This window comes from Lutjanus erythropterus, chromosome 9 (genome assembly GCF_056507025.1).
Source record: "Lutjanus erythropterus isolate fLutEry1 chromosome 9, fLutEry1.hap2, whole genome shotgun sequence".
Lineage (NCBI taxonomy): Eukaryota > Metazoa > Chordata > Actinopteri > Lutjaniformes > Lutjanidae > Lutjanus > Lutjanus erythropterus.
The window spans coordinates 23,329,354-23,355,842 of NC_139325.1; the positions used below are offsets into that span (position 1 = coordinate 23,329,354).

The 26,489-nt window shown below is 38.8% G+C and overlaps 2 protein-coding genes, 1 long non-coding RNA gene and 1 other non-coding gene across 5 annotated transcripts; 2 read left to right on the forward strand and 2 right to left on the reverse strand.

Annotated features, from left to right (window-relative positions):
* The first annotated feature begins 3,303 nt into the window (after positions 1 to 3,303).
* On the forward strand, positions 3,304 to 6,872 carry LOC146321502 (uncharacterized). The gene is made up of 3 exons (XR_014771361.1): positions 3,304 to 4,106; positions 5,269 to 5,902; positions 6,014 to 6,872. It is a non-coding gene; the product is annotated as an uncharacterized LOC146321502 (long non-coding RNA).
* Positions 6,873 to 7,270: 398 nt separating this feature from the next.
* LOC146321503 (uncharacterized) lies at positions 7,271 to 19,228 on the forward strand. Of its 2 annotated transcripts, XM_084725690.1 has the most exons (6): positions 7,277 to 7,337; positions 10,120 to 10,314; positions 13,555 to 13,604; positions 14,091 to 14,161; positions 16,485 to 16,656; positions 19,096 to 19,228. In XM_084725690.1, exons 1-6 carry the CDS (start codon positions 7,315 to 7,317, stop codon positions 19,182 to 19,184), a joined length of 600 nt encoding a protein of 199 aa, XP_084581816.1. In that variant the 5' UTR covers positions 7,277 to 7,314; the 3' UTR covers positions 19,185 to 19,228. The 2 variants fall into 2 exon arrangements, 1 of the variants encoding a protein (XP_084581816.1); XR_014771362.1 differs by lacking the exon at positions 13,555 to 13,604 and having other exon boundaries at positions 7,271 to 7,337.
* A 1,906-nt stretch (positions 19,229 to 21,134) lies between these two features.
* rps27.2 (ribosomal protein S27, isoform 2) lies at positions 21,135 to 25,881 on the reverse strand. The gene is made up of 4 exons (XM_084726697.1): positions 25,751 to 25,881; positions 25,131 to 25,239; positions 24,000 to 24,110; positions 21,135 to 22,384 (listed from the first exon to the last, which is right to left on the reverse strand). Exons 1-4 carry the CDS (start codon positions 25,754 to 25,756, stop codon positions 22,356 to 22,358), a joined length of 255 nt encoding a protein of 84 aa, XP_084582823.1. The 5' UTR covers positions 25,757 to 25,881; the 3' UTR covers positions 21,135 to 22,355.
* On the reverse strand, positions 24,230 to 24,363 carry LOC146321505 (small nucleolar RNA SNORA13). The gene has a single exon (XR_014771442.1). It is a non-coding gene; the product is annotated as a small nucleolar RNA SNORA13 (small nucleolar RNA).
* Positions 25,882 to 26,489: the final 608 nt, after the last annotated feature.

Sequence of the window (26,489 nt, forward strand, 5' to 3'; positions counted from 1 at the left end):
AACCTAAGCTAGGTTAGTGATAACAGTGGCTTTCAATATAGGGTCCGGGGACAGACAGGGGTCCTTGAGTGGAATGTAGGGCGTCCCCAGCAAAAGGAGGAAATACTTTTTTTTTTTTTTTTTTGGGAAGTTTGACAAACAAGTGAAGAAATGTTGTTGGCTGTTTGATTGTAATTTATAGTGATCCTTGTGTGATCATTCATTGACTATGAATACTTTATCAAGAACAAACACACACCGTTTAATGTGCTTTTAATAATAAATAATAAATAAATAAATACAATAATAATCAATAATTTTAATTTCCTTTAAATGAAAAAGGTTTGAACTCTCTGGGTTATCACAATCTGGTTTTATTTTATTTGTTTGTTTGTTTTTTCAATAAAGGCAGTGAACATTTCTATTTCACTATGTAAGAACAGGACATAGAACAAAAACACATACTTTGAAATAAAACATTGAGTTAAAAAAAAGATAAATAAGGTATAGAAGGTTACGTGCTAAAATGTGTGGGTGTTAGGAAGAAATGATAATTAGTTTCATGATTAACTGCAGTAAAATTCCAGACTGTTAGTATTGCAGTTTCTAATTTTAATTAATGTAATAACCAATAACTGTGCTTCAAAAAACTCACTGTACGTTACTGTAGAGTGTCAGCCAAAGTTAGCAACCATCTCACAGACAGGCGCGGCATCAAGATGGGTTTGTTTTGCATTACTGAGAACACTGACTTCCAAAGGACATGATGCCATTACAGATTTTTCAGAGGCGTTCAGTATAAAACTTAGTGGGATTACTTCAGTGTGTGTATCAGTGCTTTTCATTTTTTCAACACACTTTAACAATACTGTGATTATAGTGATAATAATGGCTACTCTGATTATGATATGACATTTTCATACGGTTGCATCTCAGGTGGATGTTAGAGTACCATTAAAGTCTATCAGTGCATGTTAGTCCTAAACCTAAATACAAGCTAGGATGAATGAATTTTTGAATGGGTTAAACTTATTTTTAACAGAGAAGACAGTCAAAGTAATCTGTTGTGTGCTGGTGTGTGTGTGTGTCTGAGTCTGTGCATCTGTCTCTTTCTGGGCTTGTGTTAATCCATGTGTGTAACTTCAGGAAATCATCCAGCCTGGAGACAGTGAGTGCATGTCCAGTCTCGATATCCAAGCCTCCTTCTGTCCCTCTACCTGCAGCCAGCAGGTCTTGGTTTCTGCTTCATCAGTGTCCTCTACACCAGCACCACCAACATCATACAGTATGACCATAGATGAGAGGAAGTGGAGACATGTGTTGACATGTGAATAGTCAGTGTGGGTAATGTCTGTGTCTGCCTTACCTTTGTCAAATCTGGGGACCAGTGTCTTATTTTAATACGGCTAATTAAGGATGGCTGTCTAAGTAAGGATAAAATATGTTCAATTTGTTTTCCCTGCATTTGCATTCAGGTTAAGCAAAGATAATTTGTGGTTTAATTGAAATTAAGTTATAGTCAGGGAAAATGTCAAGGTTGTACCAAGAATGTGTTGGTTATGATTAAGTTTGCGGTAAACCTCCTGCAACCTTTATCTGACATGAGTCGATGCAACAACAGTGAATATAAATTACAGTCAGCAGTTGAACTCCTATGACTCTTTGTGCCTGTGCAGCAATTAAATAAATCAAGTATTATATTCAAAAGCAAGTAAAGTAATATTCCTAAAATAAACAGTAGACTAAAGGGCAGCAAGAATAATCTAATGTACTGCAAAAATAAGAAAGAACTCACAAATACAAGGTGAAAAAAAGTCATTTTGTGCTGGCATACATTGGCTGATTTAGCTACAGATTCATTTAGGTCATTTCTTAACTGATTATGTCTGAAATGCCTGTGGCTTTTCAGGTCACTTATTCAGTCACACTGCAAGATTGTTTGTCCTATTTTGTCCCACGTTTTCTGTAATTCTAATTGTGGTTGGCAGTGTTTCTTGCAGTGAGAAATGTATTTTACAAGACAATGTTGTTTGTTTTAGGATTTGCTTGTTTGTCAGACATCCTCATTCTAATTGGGTGTAATCCTTTGTTAGGTTTATAATCTTGCCGTAGCAGGCCCAGCAAAGTGTGGGTCAGGAAAAAGTTTTAGCAGTGAATAATGCTTACAATAGGCAGCTGTGGAAATGGGGTGAAGTTAAGTTTTCTGTTGTCTTTGACTTTTTACAGTTTTTCACTTGATCAGTCTTAATAGAACAGACCCTGTGGTTTTGTCAAATAATTGTAGTAATTGAGTACAAGGTTTTAGGGCTGCCAGTAACTATTATTTTCATTATCAGTTAATCTGTCTATCTTTTTCTCAATTAATTGATTAGTTGTGTTTGGTCCATAAAATGTCAGAAAATGGTTAAAATAATAATAATAATAATAATAATAATAAATAACTGTTTTCCAAAGCCTAAGTTGATGATCTCAAATGTCTTGTTTTGTTTACGGACGTAGAGGACTAAAGAAACCAGAAAATGTACACATATGAGAAGCTTAAATCAGAGAATGTGGACAATTTATTGTATCTAGAAATGACTCAAAACAATTAATCAAAGTAGTTGGCGATTAAGTGAATAGTTGACAACTGATCGATTGATCAACAAATCATTGCTGCTCTAGAAAGTTTTCAAATACCGTGACTAATAATGGGAAACCTAAATTTCTAGACATGTATGGATCCCCTTTTTCAGTTCTGATCCAATACCTGAATTTGGATATCTGCTGATACAATCCTATACCAGTACCAAAGCTCTTTTTATTGATTATTATTATTGGTAGTAGTGGCACTAAGTTTATATAAGGGTGAAAGTGAAGTTCAGTTTAGTGGTGAAAAGTTCTACGTCGGTTTAAATTCAAGGACTGTGTTTCACTAAGCATGTTCAGTGCTCGTTACTTATTTTTTGTTAGCGTTTGTAATATGTTTGTACAGAACATGGTGGCTTATGTTGGTAATTATTCTTGTTTTATCATTGTTTAAAGTTTTAACCAGCCATCTTTTGTTACAGGGATTTGGGACGCATGTTCCGTAGGATATATATTGATAGACAGTTGCTATGAAAACTGTTCTTTGTCTTTTGTTTCTCACTCCGTAGCACATAAATTTCAATCAAAAACAATGAAAGTGGATCTGTGACGTTAGGCCGATATCCAGGAATTGAAATAGATCAATATTGGTGCTGGATACTGATACTGGATTTATAATACTGGATATACTCAGTTCCATCTCTACTAAATTTGTCATCAGAGTAGTGAAGAAATCACTGTTCAGAATAGGAGAGACCTGCAATATTACATTGTTTGTGTGTGGATTGTCAAAATGTGCCAAACTCAATAGAAATTTGCTCATTGGCCCTACCTCATGGTGTTAAATAATGAGTCACAGTCAGTCTATTGAGATCTTAACAACAACTTGTTATTTGTAAAGTACCTTTCTTATGTTTCAGTCTTCTTACTGATTGGTGATAGTTGAGTCAAAGCTATCTAAATTAAACACCAATTCCTGTCCCAAATTTGACCCACACTAATCTACTCAGGTCTTATCATGTGTAAGTAAAATTACATGAGCATGATGGCTGTCACAGCATTCACACAATCTCTGCTTGACAGAGAAAATTGATTTTCAATTTTTCATTAAACAGTCATCATATGAGCCCAGCCTGTTGTGTGTCTAGCCCAGGGTGAAAATAAAACAGAGTAACAGAGGTGTGAAAGCCAGGCAGCCTGAGGCACTGCTTTGCCCAGGGCACAGTGCATACCCAGATGCAATGGGCTTGTTATCTGTGTTATTTACTGGCAAGCTCTTTTGCTCCCTGGGCATTCATCATTTCTCTCAGGCTATGTGCATTGTCATGATTGTGCTCTATAATTTTAATGCCAAGTTATGTCCACAGCATAATTTTTAATACCCTGTTTCTCTCTGTCTCTCTCTCTCTGCCTGTCTCTGTCTCAGTTTTCTCTGGAAAACCATTTAGCCTTCAGGATTGCAGTTAGAGCTGAGGATTGCAAAGGATCCAGAGAAAAAGAAAATTGGGATATATTTTTCCAGGGTGGGAAATTAGCACCAGCCACCAGCCAAAAATATGGTAAAATATGAATCTGACTGGTGGATTTCAGACACAAAATAATGATTTACTATTGAGTAGCTGGTGAATTTAAAACATTTATCTGTCAGTGGCCGATAGATGTTCAAATTTTAAGACATTTATGTCCAACCCTGTATATTTCTGCCAAACCTAGCTCAAAGAATGACAAGAATATGGCTGCAAGAACATTCTATTACTCAAGAACATTTACCGAAAAGCAAAAGCAAGAAATGTCCAAAATGTAACATCAGTAAGAACACATTTTGAAAAATGTAAATTAGATGTGCAGTTGTAGAAAAAACAAAGCCGACGTTTTCACTGTTTTTTTTTTTTTTTTAACAATGGGCTTGGTATCGACACTCAGTATTTTTAAGGTATCGATTGAGATAACCCATTACCAAGTCGTATCGAAATTTCTCCAGTCAAATGACGCCTGCATTCAATTGTTTTGTTAATCAGTTTGAGAAAAGTGACTCTTTATATGGTTTTGCTCACAGCCAGTCACCACAAGCGTTCCTCATAAAGAAAAACATGAAAAATGGTGCCAAATTAAGTACTCCATTGGTATCGGGATCACTTTAGGGGTATTGGTATAGTAATATTTTAAAGGATACCCAGCCCTAACCAGGACACAGCCACACTGACAGCTGTCCAGACTTTATGTGGTACATTGAGTGTTTGACATCCGTAACGGTTAGCTGTCATAAAACATTTATTTTTGCTCTTTTTTTGTTCTTTAGGGATTCTTGTGATATACTGTACAGGCTTTGCTTAAAGAATTATTAAAGAATGCATTCGTCTTGGCCAGAAGTTGACCCTTCATCCCAACTTCATAGAGGTGACTGAGAATAATTTGAATTCTAATCCTCTCCCTTATCTCTGAAATTAAATACTTCACATAAGGAAGTTTTTGCTAAATGTTTGTACCCCTGAGGACAGTTTGACCATATAATATGAATGGACACTGGACAGCATTTTATATAGCTTTATATGACAACATTGACGTATCGCAACAACAAGCTGAAATGTTCCATGTGGCGTCTATGTATTTAATGTCTATCAGTAGCACAACAAGAAGAAAATACATAGCTTAAATGTTTGCACTCTCACCTAACATGCACCATCACAGGAGTGCATTTTCCTAATATATCTTTTTCTCTAGGGTTGGTTGATTGTGCTGAACTTCATGTGCCCTGCTGCTCTGTCTGCCTTGTGGAGTCCAGCTGCCTCATTACGCTTAAAAGCAGAGACCTAACCCCACACTCCTGTATTGGCGAGATGGCTCATGTGTTTTTGTTTGTGTGTGTGCACACACACAAGGCAGACAGATGGATGCTGGAGGTCGGCCACCATTATCACCTGCCTGGACTGGTCTACGATCATGTGATACACCTGTCAACTATAATGTTATCATCATAACAAGCAGCCCAAATGTCACCGGGTTCTGTCAGCGGGAGACTGTTCCCATCGCAACAGGATCTTTTATGTCTAACAGGAGAGATGAGTGGTGTACTGGAAGCTTGTATCAACAAAACACATTATGTTGTGGACATGTTTAGCTCTTCTGCATTGTTAGACAGGAGCAAGCACACACGTACACACACGTACACAAACAAGCACACACTGTTACTTACTCTCCCATCCTTTTCATGACAGTAAACACCTTCTGATGACTCCACCAGTCACAGTTCACCGGGAAGTGGAGATCTATGAACCCCTCATTCTGGTGCTGTATGTCCTGCTGTTTCCCTGGCAACCAGAGGGACAGACCTACATAGACCAACACATACACGTTAGTACGTGTGTGTGCATGTGCATGCATGTGTGTATTAATGTACATACAATGGGGTGGATTAGAGGCAGTATTGATTTCTGAAAAATACTTGTGTGTGCTAATGCATGTGCAGGTAGAGCTGCTCAGAGAGACAGTCAGAGACAGTGATGTTGCCGTGGTGATGATGAAAGGAGGAATAATAGTGAGAAAAAGACTGTGTTTCGGACAATGGGTAACCCTCTATACTCCACCACAGGATAGGTGAATGCATATACACACACACACACACGCACTGTAAGAAAACAGACAAAAGAAAAATGTTAGAACTACACTATACCTCTTCTGTCATCTCTACCCGTCTCCTTCTCCCTAGTCCTTATTTTTTGTGACCCTGTCAGTCCCCATCTGTCAACCAGATGTCCTCATATCAGAAGTTCCCCGCCCTTTGCCAGTCACCTGATCCTGCTGCTCCTTCCACACCTGTCCCTCATTTAGTCCCAGAATACATACGCCAGCCATACTCCCACACTCATATGTCCCATTGCCTTTGTGTTACAGCCATTTCAGCCTGTTTGTGTTTGTTAATCTGCGATCTTCTTTCGACCCAAACTGTATCAGTTTGCCTCCCGTGGTCTGTATTCATGTTGAGAAACTGTAAGCATCTTCGTTATTATTTCCACCACCAAGGAGGTTATGTTTTTGGTTCGGTCTGTTTATTTGTCTGTTTGTCAGCAGGATTACAGAAAAACTACTTGTCTGAGTTTCATGAAACTTGGTGGAAGGGTACAGCATAGGCCAAGGAACAAATGTTCTTTGTCATTGTATATCTGTTGTAGAGATTTAGCAAATGTTTAACAATATCAACAAAGAGGCCTGTAGGCTGGCAGTTGTTCTGAAAACAATATTTTGTCTTTGGAAGGTAAGTGTCATTTTACTCTATCCATCAGGGATATGTCCAAGGTAGTGTTGTGAATGATGTCCAGATATTAAAACCTAGAATTTTTACCCTTGGTACTGAATGTCTGAATGGAGGGACAAGACCTAAAGACATGAGTGATGAACCATAACCTCTCCCCTTTTTCTCCAGCAGCACAGTTGAGTACCAGTTTGGTAAGGCCTCTGTTGGGAGTGATGAAAAAGTAAATTCAATTTTTACAAAAGAAGTCTCTTCAGGTCCAGGAGTTGGTGGAGAATTATTGTGTTTCCTTAGTATTCAACAGGACAGAGGACCTAACTCCCATTGGGTCCTTTTTCCTGTTGTCTTGCATATGAACAGTAACATCTTGACATTTTACACTTTCATGCTTCCTCTTAGTTATATATATTTCTTCTCTTGTCCAGATGTGTGGGTTCAGGTCATGCTGTCTGCTGGCAGGAAGAACACCATGCTGTCTTCCCTCACCCAGTTTCAGGGGACCTCTACTCCTCTTACCCATGGAGAGGTCTTCTCCCTCACAGTCAGTACCACCTTTGGACTTATTTATTTATTTTTGTTATTTCTCAAGGAGAAGAAAGAAGTTAGGGCAATTATCATGATGTAAAGGCATGCTAATTACAGTAAAAGCAGAACGCAGACAGATATAAACAGAAAACAGACAGGCTGCAATAAAAGCAGCGCAAATCACAGTTTAACAAGGCAGAAACAAACAGCACAGCAACAACAACACAAGCAAGGTCAACAGCAACAAACAAATACAAGCAGGGGCAGACATGAAAAAGAAAAAGTGGAATTCTAGCAGATAATATGTACTACCACAGCATATTGTTTTTGTTGTTTTTTGGGCTGAGTCAGTGCCTGCCTAGCATCTCCACATCTTCAGTACTGCACTTTTCTGTACCTCAGCACTTTAGCATCTTACATTAGTGATGATGTTGTGTGTGTGTGTGTGTGTGTGTGTGTGTGTGTGGCTTTTCTGGTCTTCAGCTCTGCCTGGTTTGGCCCAAGAGTTGTGGACACACATCACTATCCCTCACTTACTTACTGCCAGCTTCTACTTTCATAGACACCTACGTAGACATTTTCATTTAATGGTACTGGATGCACACAATAAGTGGCTCAGGAGGTTATGGCAATATGCTTTCTGTCCTTTCTGTTCAATTAACTAAGTCTCATGCTAAATCCATTATAGACTTGATTGGATTAGTTTGCAAACACACACACACACACCTAGAAGTAATGTTGACATTCCATTACCGATACTGGATAAAATTATTAATGCATGCATTTGTTGGTATAACAGATCAGATTACAGGCTCTTAAATGTCTACCTGATCCATTCACGCTTCAGTTTAGTGTGCAGTCAGCTTCCTGGGCATTAAAATCTAACACACCCTCACTGTACTATCTGGAGCCCCTTAATTTTTTGAAATCCATCAATGTTTTATGTGTGTCAGGACCTGAGAATGTTGGTCAGCGCCCAAGCAGGAACTTATCCAGTAAAGTGAACAGTACGTATATTTCCAGCCAGGCAGTTTAACAAGAGGATCATCATTCATAGAAAGAGCCAATACAGTTGGTGAAGTGCTTCTCATGTGGTCTCTGGGGAGCTGGCTGCTGTGCAAGAGTAAATTCATTGTCCTTTTTCTTTTTTCTGTAATGCATGAAAAATGCATTTTCCATACTCTGCATCTAGAAGTGTTCCTAAACTTTATTGATTGTGGTTCAGGTTGAAGTGCAGGTAAAAGCATTTGGTCCAGGACGCACCCTTGTCACCATCACTACAGAAGTGGACCAGTACAATGTTAGCTCCATGGCAACGCTAGCCGCCCACACTCCCCTCAGGCTGCATGCAGGGGACATGCCTGAGAGAGAGAGAGAGAGAGAGGAGTAAGAGAGCAGAGGTTGTTAATTGACCTATTTTTCAGACTGTTCAGTTGAATCGGGATGAAGGGAGGGACGATGGGGTTTTTAATGATGCCACAGGGGAGTTGTGCTTCGCTTCTTCCCCTAACAGGACTTCAACTGTTGCCACTTCCACTGACATAACTCTGCTACCTGTAACTGCTCTGCACTCTGTTCTCACAGAAAGAGCCCAATGCCACTTAGAAATTAATTCCCATTTCACTCTTTCTTTTTCTCTGTGGCTTTTTTCTCTCTTTTAGGGGTGCATCTGAATACATTATACAGGAATGTACAAATCATGCCATGGAAACTTCTATTTCTTCGATCTGAAGTTGCTCGTTATTGTTCAGAAAAAGTCCATTCGAAGATTACCTTGGCATAGTTAAAGATATAATCAATAAGATTTAGCCGGGCTGTTGGTAAATGCACCAGAAAGATGCCAGGATGTTAAATATCGATGTGGGCTGGTAAAGCTAAAGTTTATTTAGATTTTTCAGTATTCCGCAGATTAAATAGGAGGTGGTAGAAAGACAGTCAGTGGGACAAACAAACTTAGTTTAGTTAATTAAAAGAGAGAGAGATGAAAAGTACAATATGAGGATATGGAAATACATGTCATAATTAATTATATACCTATATTCAATCATTTTGGTCCTTTGTAGGCATAACAATTGCATTGCCAATGAACATTTGCCCAATTAAAGTGACTTCTGATATAAACTACAGCCTCTTCTGGTATTCTGTTTGAATACAGGCATAATTTTGGTGGTTGAACAGACAAATATTAATTAACACTATAAGCAGCAATGATTGTTCCCTCACACTCGCACATGAGCTGAGTGGCAGCAGCAGTGCTTAATCAACTTTAATATAATTTCCTGTGTTCACTTGGTTACACTAGAAAACACCCACTAATGCTTCCCTATGTTCCAGTATATCAAGTGTAAACCACACCATGAGAATTTAATGGCACTATGACTCCCTAGTTGATATGTACTTGTCGTCAGCTTTTATCAAACGTTAAATTTGGGGCAGATTTCCTGGCAAAACATCAAAATTAGTTGTGCTGCAAGGTCACCGCCATTCAACAAAACCTCACAATTTTCACCATAAACCATTGCATAGGTCTTAGGGCTTTTCTGACTACATTTGATTTGATTTACGTGCTGGGAGAAGCACATAAATGAATAAAACATGACATTTCCTGTTTCCAACAGGTGGCACGATGACTATGACTGAATATTTTCATGTAGATGTCTCCAGACTGGGATGCTTATCAAATGTGTGAAGTTAAATTGGACAGTATGCACCAAGGTTACAGCAACTTCCTGTTTTCGAGTCTCTGCTCAGGCCCTTATAATGATGTCTCTGTGAACCTTTACTCTCTTTCTTTTTAGGTTTCTGTTTCTGAGGTGGTGCCCTCTGTCAGGGTGTCACGCCTCATTGTATATGAGGCAGGTCTCAAGTCATGGTCTCTGGCCCTTTGTGCGAGGATGTGGACAGGCTCATGGTCGAGGCAGTCAGCCAATTAAGAGCCTAGGAACAGTCAGCAGCATACCAGCAGTGTTAATTGTCTGGCTCTCAGCATGCAGGTGGGACTCTGCTATTTGGTTCAAGTTAAATGAGATATTTTTAGCATCTTATCCCGACTCTAGAGTTGTCTCTTGACATCAGTACTCAAGGTTGATTATTGTATTAACCTTGTGCATGTGTGCCTGCTCAGTGGCTGGTGTTTGTCAGTATTAAAACTTAACTAACCCCTAGCCACCAGCCATCAAAGGAGGAGAAGAGGCTGAAAGTGGGCTGTAGCTCCCCTGCTTCTTTTGTCTTTTTCTCTCCCTCTCTTCCTCCTCTTCCTCTGTCTGGTCCACCCTGCCCACAGTCCCAGCACCCCGCAAGCACACAGCACAAGTTTCTTCATTCAGTTTTATTTCCTCCACTCTGTTCGGTCTTGCCTCTTCCCTGCTACTAGCACTACACCTTCTGCTTATCACACTTATGCACCCATAGACAGATGTTGAGACTTGGATGCACGCGCGTACACACGCACACGCACACGCACACACACACACACACACACACACACACACACACACACACAGGATTACATGAGAATTTCATATTCATTTGAAACCTGTGCGTTTGCTCACCCCCCCCCCCCCCCCCCCCCGCTCTCTCTACCTCCTTTCATCCCTCCCCAGTTACTTGCCCGAAAACTGATGTTGGTTTCCATAGCAACTGTCTGTGTCAGTATCAGACGGGAGTTTCCTTACACAGACTAGAAAGAATGCCGAGCAATGGGAGTCACAAAAACACACACACATGCTTTCACACACTCACACGTGTGCGTTTGTGAAACTGTTGATTAGCAATCAGCGTGTACTTCACACCGACTGTTTATTTTTAATGAGTTCAGACAAAGCTGTTGATTGGGTGATTCCAACAGGAACAGGCTTGAGTAGTTTACAAATTGAACATTCAAGTCAAATAGATTTGGTGGGACATGAGGTAATGTGAAAAAAAAAATCACATTTCATTTTTTTTTATTTCATGTTGCACTGAAGGACCATTAATGATAGTAGTAATTGTTGGGGATTTGGGGTTACATTTAATTTTGTAGTGATTTACTGCACTGTGTTTGGTCAACAGTTCTACACAATTTTACATTGTTTTAAAGGATGAGTACATAAACGCATACAGTACATTTTGGTCACTGCATTACGCCTTTTATGTCACAATTTGCTAATTAACAACATGGCTGTTTTGTGCTAAATATTAGACATGTTTGTTTCAGTCTCTGTGTGTTGCTGTGGCACTCTCTCACTTGCCAGAGGAATGTAGGCCAGGTGGACAGGAGACTGTAAATTGCCTATTGTGAGGATGTTTGTGTGTGCCCTTTCTTCAGATGGATACACAAATAGATCCTAGATCATTATAACCCTGAGTAGAAACAAGTGGATAAAGAAGGCAATGGATGAATGGAATGAATGGATGAATGAAAAGAGCTCCAGGAACCCTGAAACTTTTGCATCAGAAGCCTCATTATAGAAAGAATCCTATATTATCTCAGTAATAGTACAAACTGGACTGTACCGACAGTTTAATTTAATATTGGAAAAGTGTTAATCAGAGTTTAGCAACACTAGGTTTAAAATAATTGAATCCAGATTCAAAATTAAGCAGAGCTCTGTTGCACAATTTTAACTAATCTCTGTTTAGTAAATCCAAGTTTACCAATTAAATGGAGTAAAATAAATATGGAGATGCTTCTTTAAACAAATTAAAATAAATAATAAATGTGAATGCTGTCGGGACCCAGTAAGTGAAACTGCTAATCTTCTTCTTGCTCTGTATTCCTTAATATTGCATTTTCTGCTAGCTAACTAAAAAGTTAACAAAATATTACATTGTTTGCTATTTTGCTTAAAAAAAAGTTATATTGGTTGCTAGCTAGCTCAAAACATTAGTTAGCCCAGTTAGCCTATGCATGATGGCTCATAAAAAACTCTAATTTGTCTTCCTTTGAGAAAAGAAATTGCTGGCTGAGGAACTTGATTATTTTTCTCAGTTCATTTCAGTAAGGCAACTGTTTTAAAAAGGTAAACCTCCTAAAGTGTAAGTTTAAAGTTACTGGATCACATTTTAAATTGGAGTCTAAAGTTTTGGTGCAACAGAATTAAACTTCTAGGTCTAGATTAAAAACAAAATCAATGGTTCAATACAGGTTTAAATTTAATCTTTGTTAATGTTATACTAGTTTGAAAGTTTGGTGTAACATAATTTAAAGTTAAGCCATGATTTAATTAGGTTTGAAATGAATCCTTGTTGGTGCAACCGAGCCCTAGGATTTTTGGTATTGTAGAAATGTGATTCCTTACTACAATTAGGATGAGAGACCCAATCTTATTTTAGGATAGGAGTTTAGCTGTTACATTATTGTCCTAACTGAAGAATTTCACAAGTTAGGATGGTACATATCCTCACCTGAATTTTAAAATAACAGCCAAAAATGGCAGCACCACTTTTGTTAAGTCTGTATGGCAATAAAGATGGGAGAACAACATCAACACAAAAATAATATGATTGAAAGGCAATTTTTATTCTTAAACATACCCATGTAGAAATCCTAAGAAGAAAACTACTTGGGTAGGTTTATGAAAAGGTCATGGTTTATGGTTAAAATAGATCCTTTTATAACATTAGAAAGACTTTCTGGCAATCACAAGGATGCGTCGTCAAGGCAATGAGAGCTCGGCAATTACAGCACAGGGACTAGTACAGATCTCATGAGAATTTTACAATTCTCAGGCTGCCTTTTAGACACAACCATTTTACAGTTATAGTTAGGATTTGTTAAGATACGAGGTCTGAGATAGGATAAGAAACAGCCATGTGTTTAGGTATTGTTTCTGTAACAGAAAGACATGAAAAATCCTGTCTTTGAAAATTAAGACAGGATGAGTAGCCAGGACATTTTTCTGTAATGAGGCTTCATTCAGTTGCATCATTTTCACATTGTTGCCAGTGTGGTCTCTTTTGAAACATATCCTTTAGAAATTATTGCTTAAATACATCATTTATCTTGTTGTTTTTTGTGTAAGCTACCAGCTAAAATATGCATGGTTACACTAATCAAATGCATTTTTTTCTGACTGCAGAACTTTTCTGACAGGGGAAATAATACATTTGTGCAAACACGCTCACTAACGACTTGGCTAACCGAAACAACTGAGTGGCATCTGGCTAGTGATTACATATTTACACTTTCTGAGCCTCTCTGCTATGCAAACTATTGACAGCAGTCCTAACACATTATCTGTCTCCTCCATTAGGAGCTCCGCTGCAGTTAGCCAGCACAAAGCGGTGTGCTCAAACATTCTCAGTAGGTAGAAACAGCTTGTGTTTACATCTTCTCCCTGCCACCCTGTTTTTCTCCCTCCAACTCATGTCCCTCTGTCACTTTACTCACTGTTCTGCTAAATGATCTGAACAAATAATTTGGTATTTTAGTATTTATACCACTGAAAAGAGCCAAAGAAATTATCTACTCCTATTTCCATCCTCTCCATCTTTCTATAGCGTTTTCTTTTCTCCCCAGTGTCATATATACAGGGGTGTGGTGCTGCAGTTTACAGCATTCAACCAGAAGGGGGTGCAGTTTGACAACCTTACTTCCCCCTCACTGACTCCTCAAACTCCTCTTCATCTACCTAAATGTTCTTTCACACACGGTGCTGGCAGACACACTCTCAGCGCACAGACTATTTAAGCTACATGGTCAGAATAATTAATGCAGGAAATTATCGCAGACACAGGAATGATTAATTTCAAGCTGTGACAAACTGACATGACTGATTGTTTTCACCAGGTCGCCGGGCTTTTAATACTCACGGCCGTTCAGGGGTAGCATCCATCACGGTGACCCTCACTCCTGCAGAGGTGTGTGTAGTAGTCTGTTTCTGTGTTCGTGCATGCGAGCTTGTGTGTATGCATGATGTCTGTGTGTTTTAGCTTTTAGCTAACTAAAAGGAAAGGAATCTCTTAGGTATGTTCTGCAATTTTCTTGACAACCATTTATCTGATCGACTGCACACTTGGCAGGTGTATTGCCCAGGACCCAAAGAACTGCAGTGTTGAATCTGGTGCAGTATGGCCACACAACAAACTACATTTTGGCCTATAAGTTTTGAATCTCACAAGCAAAATTCTTTTTTTTTTCCTGGATTCTTTGGGTCCAGACCATTGACATGTTTAAAGATGAACAACATGGCATTTCTCCATAAGAAAAGCCAAAAAATCTTGATCACGACCTGATGGCCAGCTACAGTAAAGGTCATATGTCATCATGTTCATTTTTCTGATAAGTTTGATTTTAATTAGTATTGAATTACACTGATGCTACTACAAGGGTCTTTCACATAAGGATTGATAGCTGACCTCTGCTCGTGATTGAGTCTGCCAGGTGTGTGGGCAGGATTGGAAACCTGTGGAAACCCTGGTTGGTGCTTTAGTAGCATTGTCTAACTATAAAGGACAGACTCTGTCTGTATAGGCTATGCGTGTGTGACTGTCCTTCACAAATCTCAAGCACAGTTCATCCTATCAACTTAGCACATTAGCGGGTATATTGCTGAGGACCCAAGGGAGTGCCGAGCAGAGTGCGAAGTCGATCAAATGAGCAGTTCTCAAATGTTTTAAGCAGCACTTCCAGGGGCCAAGCAACCGGCCTGCTCCAAACAAGCACGCGGTCTGAACATTCATACCCTGAACAGGCCCTGCACTAGTGTTTACTAAATCACCAACTTTGTGACTGTAGAGCTCAGGGACCACTATTCCTCTGTGAAATTCTGAATGATAAACAGGAAAGCAGACCCATCCTAATGCACCTACAACTGCCGTGATGCAACCCATGAGGGATACACACTTACACTCACATTTCATCATATTTATCTCCTGTTACCTAGACAAGGTAGATGTAAAACCTGTCCAAGCAAAATCTCTTTCTTTTGAAGTTTGTCTTACCTTCAGTCTCTCTCTATGCAGCACAGTGTGACTGGAGTGGGTCAGTCTAAACCGATTTTCACCCACATTTAATGTTTCCATGCAGCATAAAGATTCCTGTAAACAGGATCCTCCCATCATACATCAGTGACAGTCAGGATAATCGGGACTGCGGAAAATGGGGAGATTGTGCAAGTAGTCTGCTGACTGTGCTACAGATCAATCAGTTATCACATCCATTACCAGTACAATAAGCATTCAAAGTATGAGTGTGCTGGAAATGGTGTTATTACAATCCAATTACCAACTGCATTTTCACTATAATTTTCTAATCCAGTTTTCAGCTGTTTTTAATCTTCCAGCTGAATACCAACAGACTCCATGTGTACACGTGTTTGTCTGTATGTGGGGGTGTGTATATATGTCTCTGTGTCTTTTTTTCTGTTTAATTTAGGTATGAATTCGTTGAGAGGGTTGTTGTCTGGTTAGGCTTTTAAGTAATAAAGCACAAGATACAACACTCTAATACAGACATCAAAATTAAAAATAAAGCAGACATGGACAGGCAATCAATAAGAACAATTATTGAAACAATAGAGTATGAGTTGAAGATGGGGTCCATTGTTTCTGTAGGATGTTTAGTTTAAAAGTTAAGTAGATTTTCAGTTTTTGTCAGAAGTCCATGATGACTGCGAAACAGTTCCTCGGGACAATATTTCAAGTTGGAAATATCAATATCAAAATTTGTTTTGCTTGACACCTTGTGGGTTACAAAAAAGTGATTTAGAAAAATATGTCCATACAGTGCATGGGGACCTCACCTGTGCTAAAGTGCAATGGTTTGACACAGAAAAAATGGGGTCAGTTGTCTCGGTGTTATGTGTAGCCCAAAAATTATGTAAATTTTCAATTTTCATCGCAAATCCAAGATGTCAGCCAAACAGACCTTTTCGACAGATGTGGGAACATGATACCTTGAGGATTACAAAAAAATTAGTCAGAAAAATATATCAGTGGGGTGTTTTACTGCTAGTTGTACCAGTATATAAACAGAGTGGTGAGTTAGAAGATTCTTTAAATCAGAATACTGAGTTTTATATCAGTAAGTATCTGCTGAAGTGTCCTTGACACTCACTCTCTACCCTTACCTGTGAAAAAGAAAGTTTTAAGTAAAGTGTAGCAGCAACGGAAATTAAATTTCACCCAGAAATCAAAGGGTCTGTTTGTCATGACCGCTATGTGTTGTTGTCTTGTGTACCAGAGATGCCATCTGCCCTGTGCGCCGCGCTCTGTGTCAGTGTGTGACAGGACACGGCTTGTCACCGTGGACTCCCCGGGGGTTCTGACAAGTGGACCAGACACTGGCTCTGGTCTGCTGGAGGTCGTTTCCATGGAGACATGGGGTCAGCCAGACTTTGCTCATCAGTGTTCAGGTCAGTTAATTGTGCATTGGATGTTAATGATGTGTAATGGCCCTGTCCTTGGCAAAGGAGAAACTCAAATAAACAAAACGGGGCGTGCGTGCGTGCGTGCGTGCGTGCGTGCGTGCGTGCGTGCGTGCGTGCGTGCGTGCGTGCGTGTTGAACTCGAGGTCTCTCTTGTGTTGCTTTTGCTTTTTCAGGGTTTCATTCTTGTACAGCGTGGGAGGACCAGGTCAGCCTGTCTTCTCTTTGTCATAGGGTGCTCTTCTGTGACATAGTTCCACACTCACCACACACACACACACTTCTCTCACAGTCTCTGGTTCTTTTTAATTCGTCTTTCTACCCAATCTTCTTTCATCTCACCTTTTCGTTTTACAACTTTTGTTTTGCCAGCTTTAAAGCTGGGATAAGAATGTAAACTGCTCAGATCAATACTGTAAAAACTCATCTGGCCATGTCTCTGAATGATTTCTCTGCCCTTCGCTATCGATCTTCCCGTCCCATCCTCCTCTCTGCCTCCTACTCAGTGATGACCTAGCACGCATGACTTCAGATTTGGACAGCCATTTTTTGGTGCCCAGACTTTGTCTGAAGGACGAAGAGTTTTAGCTCTGCCCTGTGATCTCTATCTTTCTGTATTCATTCAGACAAGGAAATTAACTGTGCTTAAAGGGTAACTTTAGTATTTTTCAACCCTATTTTCCCATGTTTTTGAGTCTGCGTGACTAATGGGGACAACAATTTTTGAAATTGGTCCAGAATTGAGTGGGAGCGCTGCAGGTTCTGTAGCAATGCTTCCCATAATGTCATCCAACACGTATAATAACAATCTGAGCCTATCAGTGGCAAAAATGAACACTTGTAGTAGACGAACTTTGACGGTGAACAGTTGTCTCTTAGGATTATATTGTAGCTCAGTTTTGCCTCTGGCTGCTGCAGCAATCCCAGGCGATCTGGACCAATTTCAAATATTGTTGTCTACGTTAGACCCACAAAAACATGAGAGATGGTAGGGTACAGAAGTTATCCTTTAAGTACCACATCAGACTGTTGCTCACATCACACATTTTATCAGGTGTGGTGGGGATGTTGGTGGTCTACTCCAGGCTGGACAAAAGAACAGCGAGTCCTGTGAGAAATGGGGCAATTTATAGATGTAGGGGTAGATAAACTCCTAGACCAAATGGTCTTGGACTACTCCAATGGATCCCAATCTTTTTTTAAGGGACTGGAGCTGTAATGATTAACTGACTATTAATCAATTTTTAAATTATTCGCCAACTGTTTTGATAATCGATTAATCTGTTTTTTATAATTTTTCTAGATAAAAAAGTTAAAATTCTCTGATTTCAGCTTCTTAAAGGTGAATATTTTTGGTTTCTTTACTCTTCTATGACAGTTAACTGATCTAAACTATCTTTGGGTCGCCAACTGATTAATCAGCTATGAAAATAATCATTAGTTACTGAACTTACTAAACTGACCCGACTGAATGACATATTACATAAGGCATAACAATAACAGTACACAACAACTGATAAACTGTGTAATAAACCTAAATAGCGAACATATTAACTGCAGTAAGTTGAGTAAAATGAGTAAAATGAGCAATTTGGATGAATTTTGCAAAGATAATTTCCTGTAAATATTGCATCATGTGTTATGTATTCTAATTTTGAACAGTCATAGTTACGTAAAAGCCTACTTTTTGACAGATTCAGTATTTTCTTCTCCCTGATGCTTGACCAGTGTTCTGTTAGCTCCTCGGTTGTTTTAACTGTGTTCTTGTGTAGTGCAGAACGACGCTTTTGGGCAGAGTGACGACTCCGTGACTGTGGTCTTACCTGGTCCCAATCCTTTCAGGTTTTTTTAGTTTATAGATTAAATAATAATCTAACCTTTAAAAGTAACAATAAAATCTAGTTTTGTTCAAAGAAACGAATGAAACACTAAGATATATGCCTACAGTAAATATGGGAAACAGTGCACTACTCCGGTCCCAAGGAATTCAACACCAGCATGAAATACCTTGGTGGGAAAAAGACACCAGTGCTTCTGTGTGCGTGCGAACACATACATCACATTTTCACACACATAGTAAACTAGAGCACATGAGGGCCAGAAGAAACCAACATGAACCAGCAGTCTCATCCATGTATCTTCTGTCTCCCTGTTGCTCTTGACGTGTTTCTATCAGCTACACCTTATCAGAGAGGAAAACGATAGAGTAACCCTGAGATGTTGCACTTTAGCACCCCCTACCTGCAGCTTTACATTTTTACAGCCATTGCTCAAAGTGTCACCACAATATGGTCACAACACCAGTAACAAACATTCCCCGCAGGTGTGTACAGATGTCGAGTGTCTGTCCTCTCTCAGGAGGAGTCTGTTCCCCAGATGCTTCTCTCTCTGAGCCTCTGTGTGTGATCAGTCCTCTCTTTGTCACAGCTGGTCTCAGGTGTCCCGGAGATGCTGCCCTACCTGCCGGCACTCCACTGCTCCCTGTCGGCCCCGTCCCTAACCGGTTCTCAGCCTGAGGTTTGAGGTCACTGTGACGCGTACCAAGGACATGCTCTCATCCTTCAAGGTGTGTCAAACACAAGCATAAACAGCAAATGTCATACACAGTTTGTTAGACAGCTTTTTACAAGTCTTTGATTTAATGGATTAAATTAGTAGTGGAACATTTGTATTTATATTCCCATGAGTACCTAAAGACAAATTGAGTGATTCAATATGATATCAGTGCATCTAAAGCCTTGACATTAATTACTTTCATTTAAGTGGTTCCATTTAAGTCTTTATCTGTAGACACCTCATTTAGAAAGTTGAAAGGTCCACTTTAGTGTTTAATCTTAAAATTCAACTTAGTTCAGTGTCTGTGCCTACAGTACTTCCATACCAGTTTGTCCAGTTTGTTTGAAATATTTTTATTGGACAGGTGACCATGTGAAAAGGCAGGAAAAGTGAAAATACTAGCGCCACAGTGAAGAAATGTCCTGCTACAAGTACAGGTTGTGCATTCAAAACTCTTCTTCAGTACAAAAGCATCAATGTCAGTTACTCTGTTACAAGTAAATGTCCTACATTCATAATTTTACAAAAGTATTAACATCAAACTTCACTTTAAGTACCAAGAGTAAAATTTAAATGATAGCACATTTTAGAATTATACAGATTATATTATTAAATTATAATTATCAATGATAATCAAATTATTGCTCATTTTAATTACTTTATTTACTTCTGGATAGGTTGTGAATTTGCTGTGGGATTAAGTTTTTTCTTAACCTATAATACACATCGCATTTATTTGTTTGTTATATTTTGCATTATTAATATGAATCTGTAAAGCAACCAACTAAAGTTAGCAGATAAATTCCCCTCTGAAATTTAGTGAAGTAGAAGTATGAAGAAGCATAACATGGAAATACTCAAGTATCTCAAAATTTTGGAGCATTTGGTGTCCCGGGGCAGTTGATCACTTTGCCCACTAAGTACAGTACTTGAGTAAATGCATTTAGTTTCATTCCACCAATGTATAGTATGGATCTTAACTACTTGATTATTAAAACCAAATTGTTTACTGTAAATATTCATTAAATTTGTTCAGTATGAAGTGCCCCAAGTAACATATCTTCAATATTGGACTTTAAATTTTAAGAGTCCAAAGAAATTAAACACTTTGTGCTCACCTGCAGGCAGATAACTGATTTCAGTTCATGTTAAGCTTTTGAATATTTGGTTTGAAAATTCATGTTTGGACCTGATCAAGTAGTGGGCTGTACTGTACTTCTGTTGGGTTTATTCCCACACCTGTTGCTGCCTGACCCCTGATACTTGGAGATCTATCAAAACCTCACCAGACAGGGTTCAAACCATGCAGAACTCGGTTTACCTGTTCACAGTCATACCAGCACTCATCAGTGCTTCCCAGCAGTGTGTAAGAGTAATTCTTAATTATATAATTAATTAAATTAGAGTGATCAGGACCTGGATAATATGCAAGAAATGGAAGGTGGATTAACCAATTAAAAATGATGAATGCATTTAGGTTTATGATAAAATCTTCATTTGCCCATTGAGAGGATCAGCTTCCTGGCTACAGTAGCTGGAGGCAGGGAGTGTTTCTACAGGTTTGATAATGTTGAAACTCCACACTGCTGCATGCACACTGTCAAAACAATCCCACAATTAGTTTTTTACATCTCCCAACAGCCCGCAAGCTGATAACCCATTCTGTCGAACATTACTGTCTACAGCAAGCAAGCACATCTTTTTTTGCAGATGCCCTGCCATGAAAACAAGATCATACATAGTCTTTATAAACCATTAATTTATTAGAACACCTTCAGTTGAAAGTATAAGTGAGAACTGAGTGTAAATTGTGGTTTCAAATGGCTGTGGTGGAATGTAAGAAAAAAATTACTGTGCAAGATGACACACTTATCCTGTATTAGTCATTCAGTAAACACATCAGAATCATATTCCCATTCATCATGATTTTATTTGTAAGCTGTGTCCAATTTACAAGCAAGACACAAGAAAAAATGTCACCATAGCAACAAGAAAGTTATCATTCACTCCCTCTCTGCATTATTTTCTTTATTCAATGTACAACTCAATGCTGTCACACAAGAGAATGTGCAAATGGCTTACATGCCAAACTGCAGAATTTTATCCGATTTATCATTCGCTTTTCTCTCGTCTTCCCAAGCTAGTGTGATTTATTCGTGCAACTTCACAAGAATTCATATTCATCACAGGAAGCTTGCAAGCACTTGTAAATTCACAACCACATTGTTCATTATGATGTAATTTAGTGTCACATCACTGTGTGCTGTGTTTGTGTTTCTACAAGCATCAGGAAACTGAAGCAGAGCCAGCGATGACTTTCCCTGAATCAACCCTCGCTCCAACTGAGAGCGGGCCCCAACCAACACCACCGGCTTTGGAACAGGCACCAATGACATCATTCTCCACCCTAAAATTAAATGTTGACGTCACTGTGTAATTAATATCTATTTAGTGTCTGGATTTAACACCAGCCCTAACGCACATCAGTCAACATTCAATTAGGCAGAGTGCAGCAGTAAAACTCAAGGTTAATTTACAATTTCAGCCAGTCTGTCTCCTTTCCAAAAACATTTCCTTTCCTGTTTTCTCAATAAACTTGCATAAATCTGGACTGCTGAACTGTTGGAAAATACCTGCATGGCTCATCATATGTCTTTACCTTCCTTTAAAGGTTTGTGCTTAATCACTGAGGATGTAATGCAAACAAATGCAAATCACTCACTACAAAAACTGTACACTTCGAGGAAACCAAATCCCAGAGTCCTCAAATGCCCTGATCTTTACCAGCTGATTTTAAAGGGGTCCTAAGCTGACACTGAACCAGACAATTGACATCCAAGAACCTTTAAGAGATAAAAAGAACAAACTGGATGACAAACATGCAGGATTATTTACCAAAAAACAACCTAAGTTTATTAAGAGAGAAATTAATGGATATGTGGTGTTGGTGTGGTGTCAACAACGCCAAGCATTTCTTTGAGCATAATCTTTAGATTAACTTCTTATGTTACATGATTTGTATTCCCGCTCTCCATCTCCTCCTTGCTGCATCAGCTCCATGGCAGTGTAGACTCGATGTCCATCAAGTTCGGTTCATTCTCCTTGACTGTGTCCAGCCATGTCTAGTCAAACTAGTGCTGTTTCCTCCTGAAGGAGCATCCTGAGGAAAGAGGAGGACCAATGGATGTCAGGTACACACTGACAGGTATATGTTTGCATCACTTACAACAAAACAAAAAAAAACAAACAAACAAGAGTGTCTACCACGCTTTGGTGTTCTTTACAGGCACTGCTGTCTGTGTTGGAGTTTGACACCCCCAGGGACTTTACTTCCTTTTAAACTCTATATAGAAATCTATACTCGAACGGCCATGGTTGCTTAAATGTTAAAAGTCAGTATGTTTTTTTTTCCCCATTTTCCTTTGTTGAAATATAATCGCCTAAATCTGTCATTACTTTCTTTCCAGAAAAAAAGACACAAAATGAACAACTGTTGCAAATAAACTTTTAGTTGATCGACTGATCATAGCAGGACTAACATACATTTTAACAGCACCATAAACTACTCACACAGCCTCCAAAATGTCATGAAGTTGAATCAAAACTCTAAAACTATTAAAGACTGCAACTGAAGAAAGCTAGTAAGTGGATCTCAAGTTGCTGGGTTATTTTTGTTTCAATTTTTTGGTAAAACTACTGTTTCCGAGATTGAGAATTAACTTTAAAACTCAATTATTTAAAATGGTTTCAAGAAGGGTTGCTCATAACCCAGCAGTGTATATGTTCTTGTTTCATTTACAGAATGTACAGGATACATGCGCTGCATCAACAATCTTCAGTGGGGATAAACAGTACAAGTAACAAAGACAAAAGAGAACAGTGGAACTAATGTTGCTCTCTTCTTTTCAAACACTGAATCACCTCCAAACAAGTATGGTTTTAGTGCCAATAGTTGCAGCTGCACCCATAGTAACTCAAAAGCTGAGCGCATTGAGAAGCCCTTGTTACCACGGCAGCAGAGCGCAGGATAGAGTGGGTAGGACGTCAGGAAAAAAACAAACCATGACCTTGAGCTCAACCAATTCACTAACATACTGTATACAGAGTAAACAGCGTGTACAGAGTGTCGTCATTGCTTCGATGTACTCAGGCTACTCTGATGCAACTTTTATTTACCTGTTGAACTTTCTCCAAAGACGTCTAAGCAAACATCTGAATGAGAAAACATCTGTGCTTGCAGTGAACTGTGTAGAAATGGATCAATGATGATGAATTTCTGTCACAACCACAAGAGTCACTGTATGCCTTATTCGACACCCTGTTCATGAAGAAGACGATGAGAGGGCAACACAAAGGCAAATATACAGCTGTTCTAAAGATATAACTGAACACATGCATCTGCGGGCTCAGCCACTAGGGGGCACGGCCGCGGAGCCCATAGAGTGGAGTTTATGTGAGCAGAATAGATGCAGTTGCAACCTTAACAGTTTTCATTTTCATTTCATTTAAACTTGGGTGCAGCACAGTTTAGGTGACACTTGATCCACTGTTTGTACTCCTGTGTGTGCATCCAGAGACAAGTAAGTTGTGATACTTCTTCATCTTTTGTGTTGTTATTGCATTGTTATGATGGTGGCTATATGGATAACAGTTAATAATCCTGTTATGGATCCTGTTATCCTCTCAGAGTTATAGGTATATTTAAGATGAACAGGTAGACAGTTTCTTCACTATGGTGAAGAATAGGTATTATGCACACTCTGGTTTTCCTGTACCTTCTGTAAGGCGAGCTTTCCCTCCTGTAGGCTGGCAGAGGACTGTGGAACAGCCGACACACAGCACAACAGTCTGAGCGTGACTGAACACTGTGGTGATCTTGTAGCAACCTGCAGACACACACACACACACAAATCATTGTATAGGATGGTCATGAACCTGTTACACTGACAACAGCCAGCTGCCAACATAATAGCGAGTGCATCATCACATTTACTCTTGATTAGTGATGTGTCCTTGCAGCTGTTTGTGTATAAAAGAGTCACTTGAAACTCATTTGACAGACAGTCGCAAGCGTCACTGTGCGCCTTATTTGACACCCCGATCATTAAGGGAACAATGAAAGGGCAACACATAAAGGCAAATATTTCAGTGCAGGTCTAATACAGATGTGGAAGAAGTACTGTGTTACATTACTTATATGATACAAGTACTAATACAAATTTCCTCATGTTCTTAGGTCAGTTCCTTTTTTTTTTTTACACAGAGTTCAACATTAGTTTTTTTTTTCCCCCACTTGCCTGGCCAAACAAATGGGTCAGATCTCTACTTGCTGAAAACTAAGTTCTACTTGCCCCTATATAAACTTTTTTTTTTAGCATTATTAAAGAACAACAAAGACTAAAAGTTAGTTTAATATGATAAAGAAAAAAGCAGAAACATTTTCTGCCATTTTGCATGAAAAAATATTTTACTAAATAATTTATCAAAATAGTTAGTAATAGTAGTAGTTTAATTCTTTTTTGCCTCTTGCCCAACATGGTATTTTACCTGGCATAGGGAAGGGGGCAACTTTTTGGGTTGAGTCCTGGTGCAGCTGTTCACCCTTACAATTTCACCAAGTGGTTTATCACATTCACAGTTTTTTTTATTTATGAGTTATATATATATTTTTATATTTTTATTATTGAGTACAAAGTTTCTACCTTACTTTTGGCTCAAACTTAAATTTACATCTGATTAAGTCTTAACAGTCAGGCATGGGGCTGGGCAATTAATCAATACTGTGATATGAAACTACCTTTCTTCTTTTGAATATTGCTGTATCTTGATATTTGTATAAATAATGCCTTTCCTGGTTTTAAAGGTTAAAATGATGTCTGTCCCGGTTGCCATGTAAATAAACCTACCTGGACATTTAACGTCCATAAAATAGGAGTTAGGACTCTGTACAAGTCGTTTCTTCTTGTGTCTCCTCTTCTCCTCCTCGGGGGTCGGGTGCAACAGATCCTTTGCAAGCTGAAAGAAAACAGGCACCAGTTTAGCAAATGATTCCCAATCTAAAGTAAGTTAAACTATCTACACAGTCTTTTAAGTACTGTAATAAATGAATACACGTCGATTCTGGTCACAGCTGCCAACTTTACAACGTGACTGCAGGAGACAAAGGTCGATGTTACAGCTAATAAATGACAGTAAATATTATACAATCAACGTTAAAGTGCTCAGAAGAAACGGATTAAATGTTTTAAAGTAATCATAAGCCAACGCAGCTTAAAAACTTTGTCTTTTACCCTCCAAAAAAAATCAACATGTGACTGATGGCACACGGGGAGCAGCGTGTTCTGCTTTGTTGTACACGTGTTTCGCCATATTGCGTCCGTTTTAACGTCTTTGCATTTACATCACAGCAATATAAACACATTGATTAGAACAGAAACAAAGCAGTATTTCGTATTGTATTATATGACTCCCATCAGAATATTTTTTAATGATTAATGTCGAATTTAAACCCCGCAGTGTTACTTACAGGCATGTCTGCGTGTCTCGGCGATCACCGGAAGATCTCCCTGCGAACACCGGAAACTTCAGGACGACAGGAAAAGGCGGACCATGAAAACCAGGAAGATTTTTTTATTTTTATTTATTGTTTTTCTATTTTATTTTTTATATATATATTACCACAGAAGAAGTGATTTAAAACAATTGTATAGTTAAAAGAAATATTTCCAGTAAACAATTATGGTTATAATGATAAATAATGATGGTTATAAAACAACAAGTGAAAGCTGATGAATGCTAAGGAATTAATTCTGTTTTCTATCAGAAAATACTATTAACTCAGACAAATACACATTACAGTGGTTTCCTGCAGATGTCACCAGTGTCAAAAATGTCTGTTCCTTCATTTGATTGATGGATGAAGTTGGACTGGAGCTGCAGGTCTGAAATGACTCAAGACTGTGACTCCGGTGTTGTGTAAGCATATAGCAGAGAGCCAAAAGTGATTCTTACATTCTCCAGTTGTAAACAATATGTAGTCTTCAAAATAAAACATGTTTTGTTATTTCAGGAGCTCAAATGAGGATCATAGCCTGTTTACTTGGCACCTTTGCCTCTAAATTTCGCCAGTGGCTAGTCTTGGCTATGCCAAATCAAAAAAAAGAAGTCTTCCACATACAAAACAGCAAAATTTATGGTGTTACAGGTGCAAAGGGGAAAACAAAATGTAAGAAGCATCAATGAAAAATATAAAATCGAAAAATATA

Coding starts and splice junctions, on each gene's coding strand:
- LOC146321503 (XM_084725690.1), top strand. CDS start 7,315: ATGGAGAGGTCTTCTCCCTCACA. Junction 13,605..14,090: donor GGTGTGCTCAAACATTCTCA/GTAGGTAGAAAC, acceptor TGTTTTCACCAG/GTCGCCGGGCTTTTAATACT. Junction 16,657..19,095: donor CTTTGCTCATCAGTGTTCAG/GTCAGTTAATTG, acceptor TCTTTGTCACAG/CTGGTCTCAGGTGTCCCGGA.
- rps27.2 (XM_084726697.1), bottom strand. Junction 24,111..25,130: donor TATGGACGTTAAATGTCCAG/GTAGGTTTATTT, acceptor GTGTGTCTGCAG/GTTGCTACAAGATCACCACA. Junction 22,385..23,999: donor GAAAGCTCGCCTTACAGAAG/GTACAGGAAAAC, acceptor CTCTTTCCTCAG/GATGCTCCTTCAGGAGGAAA.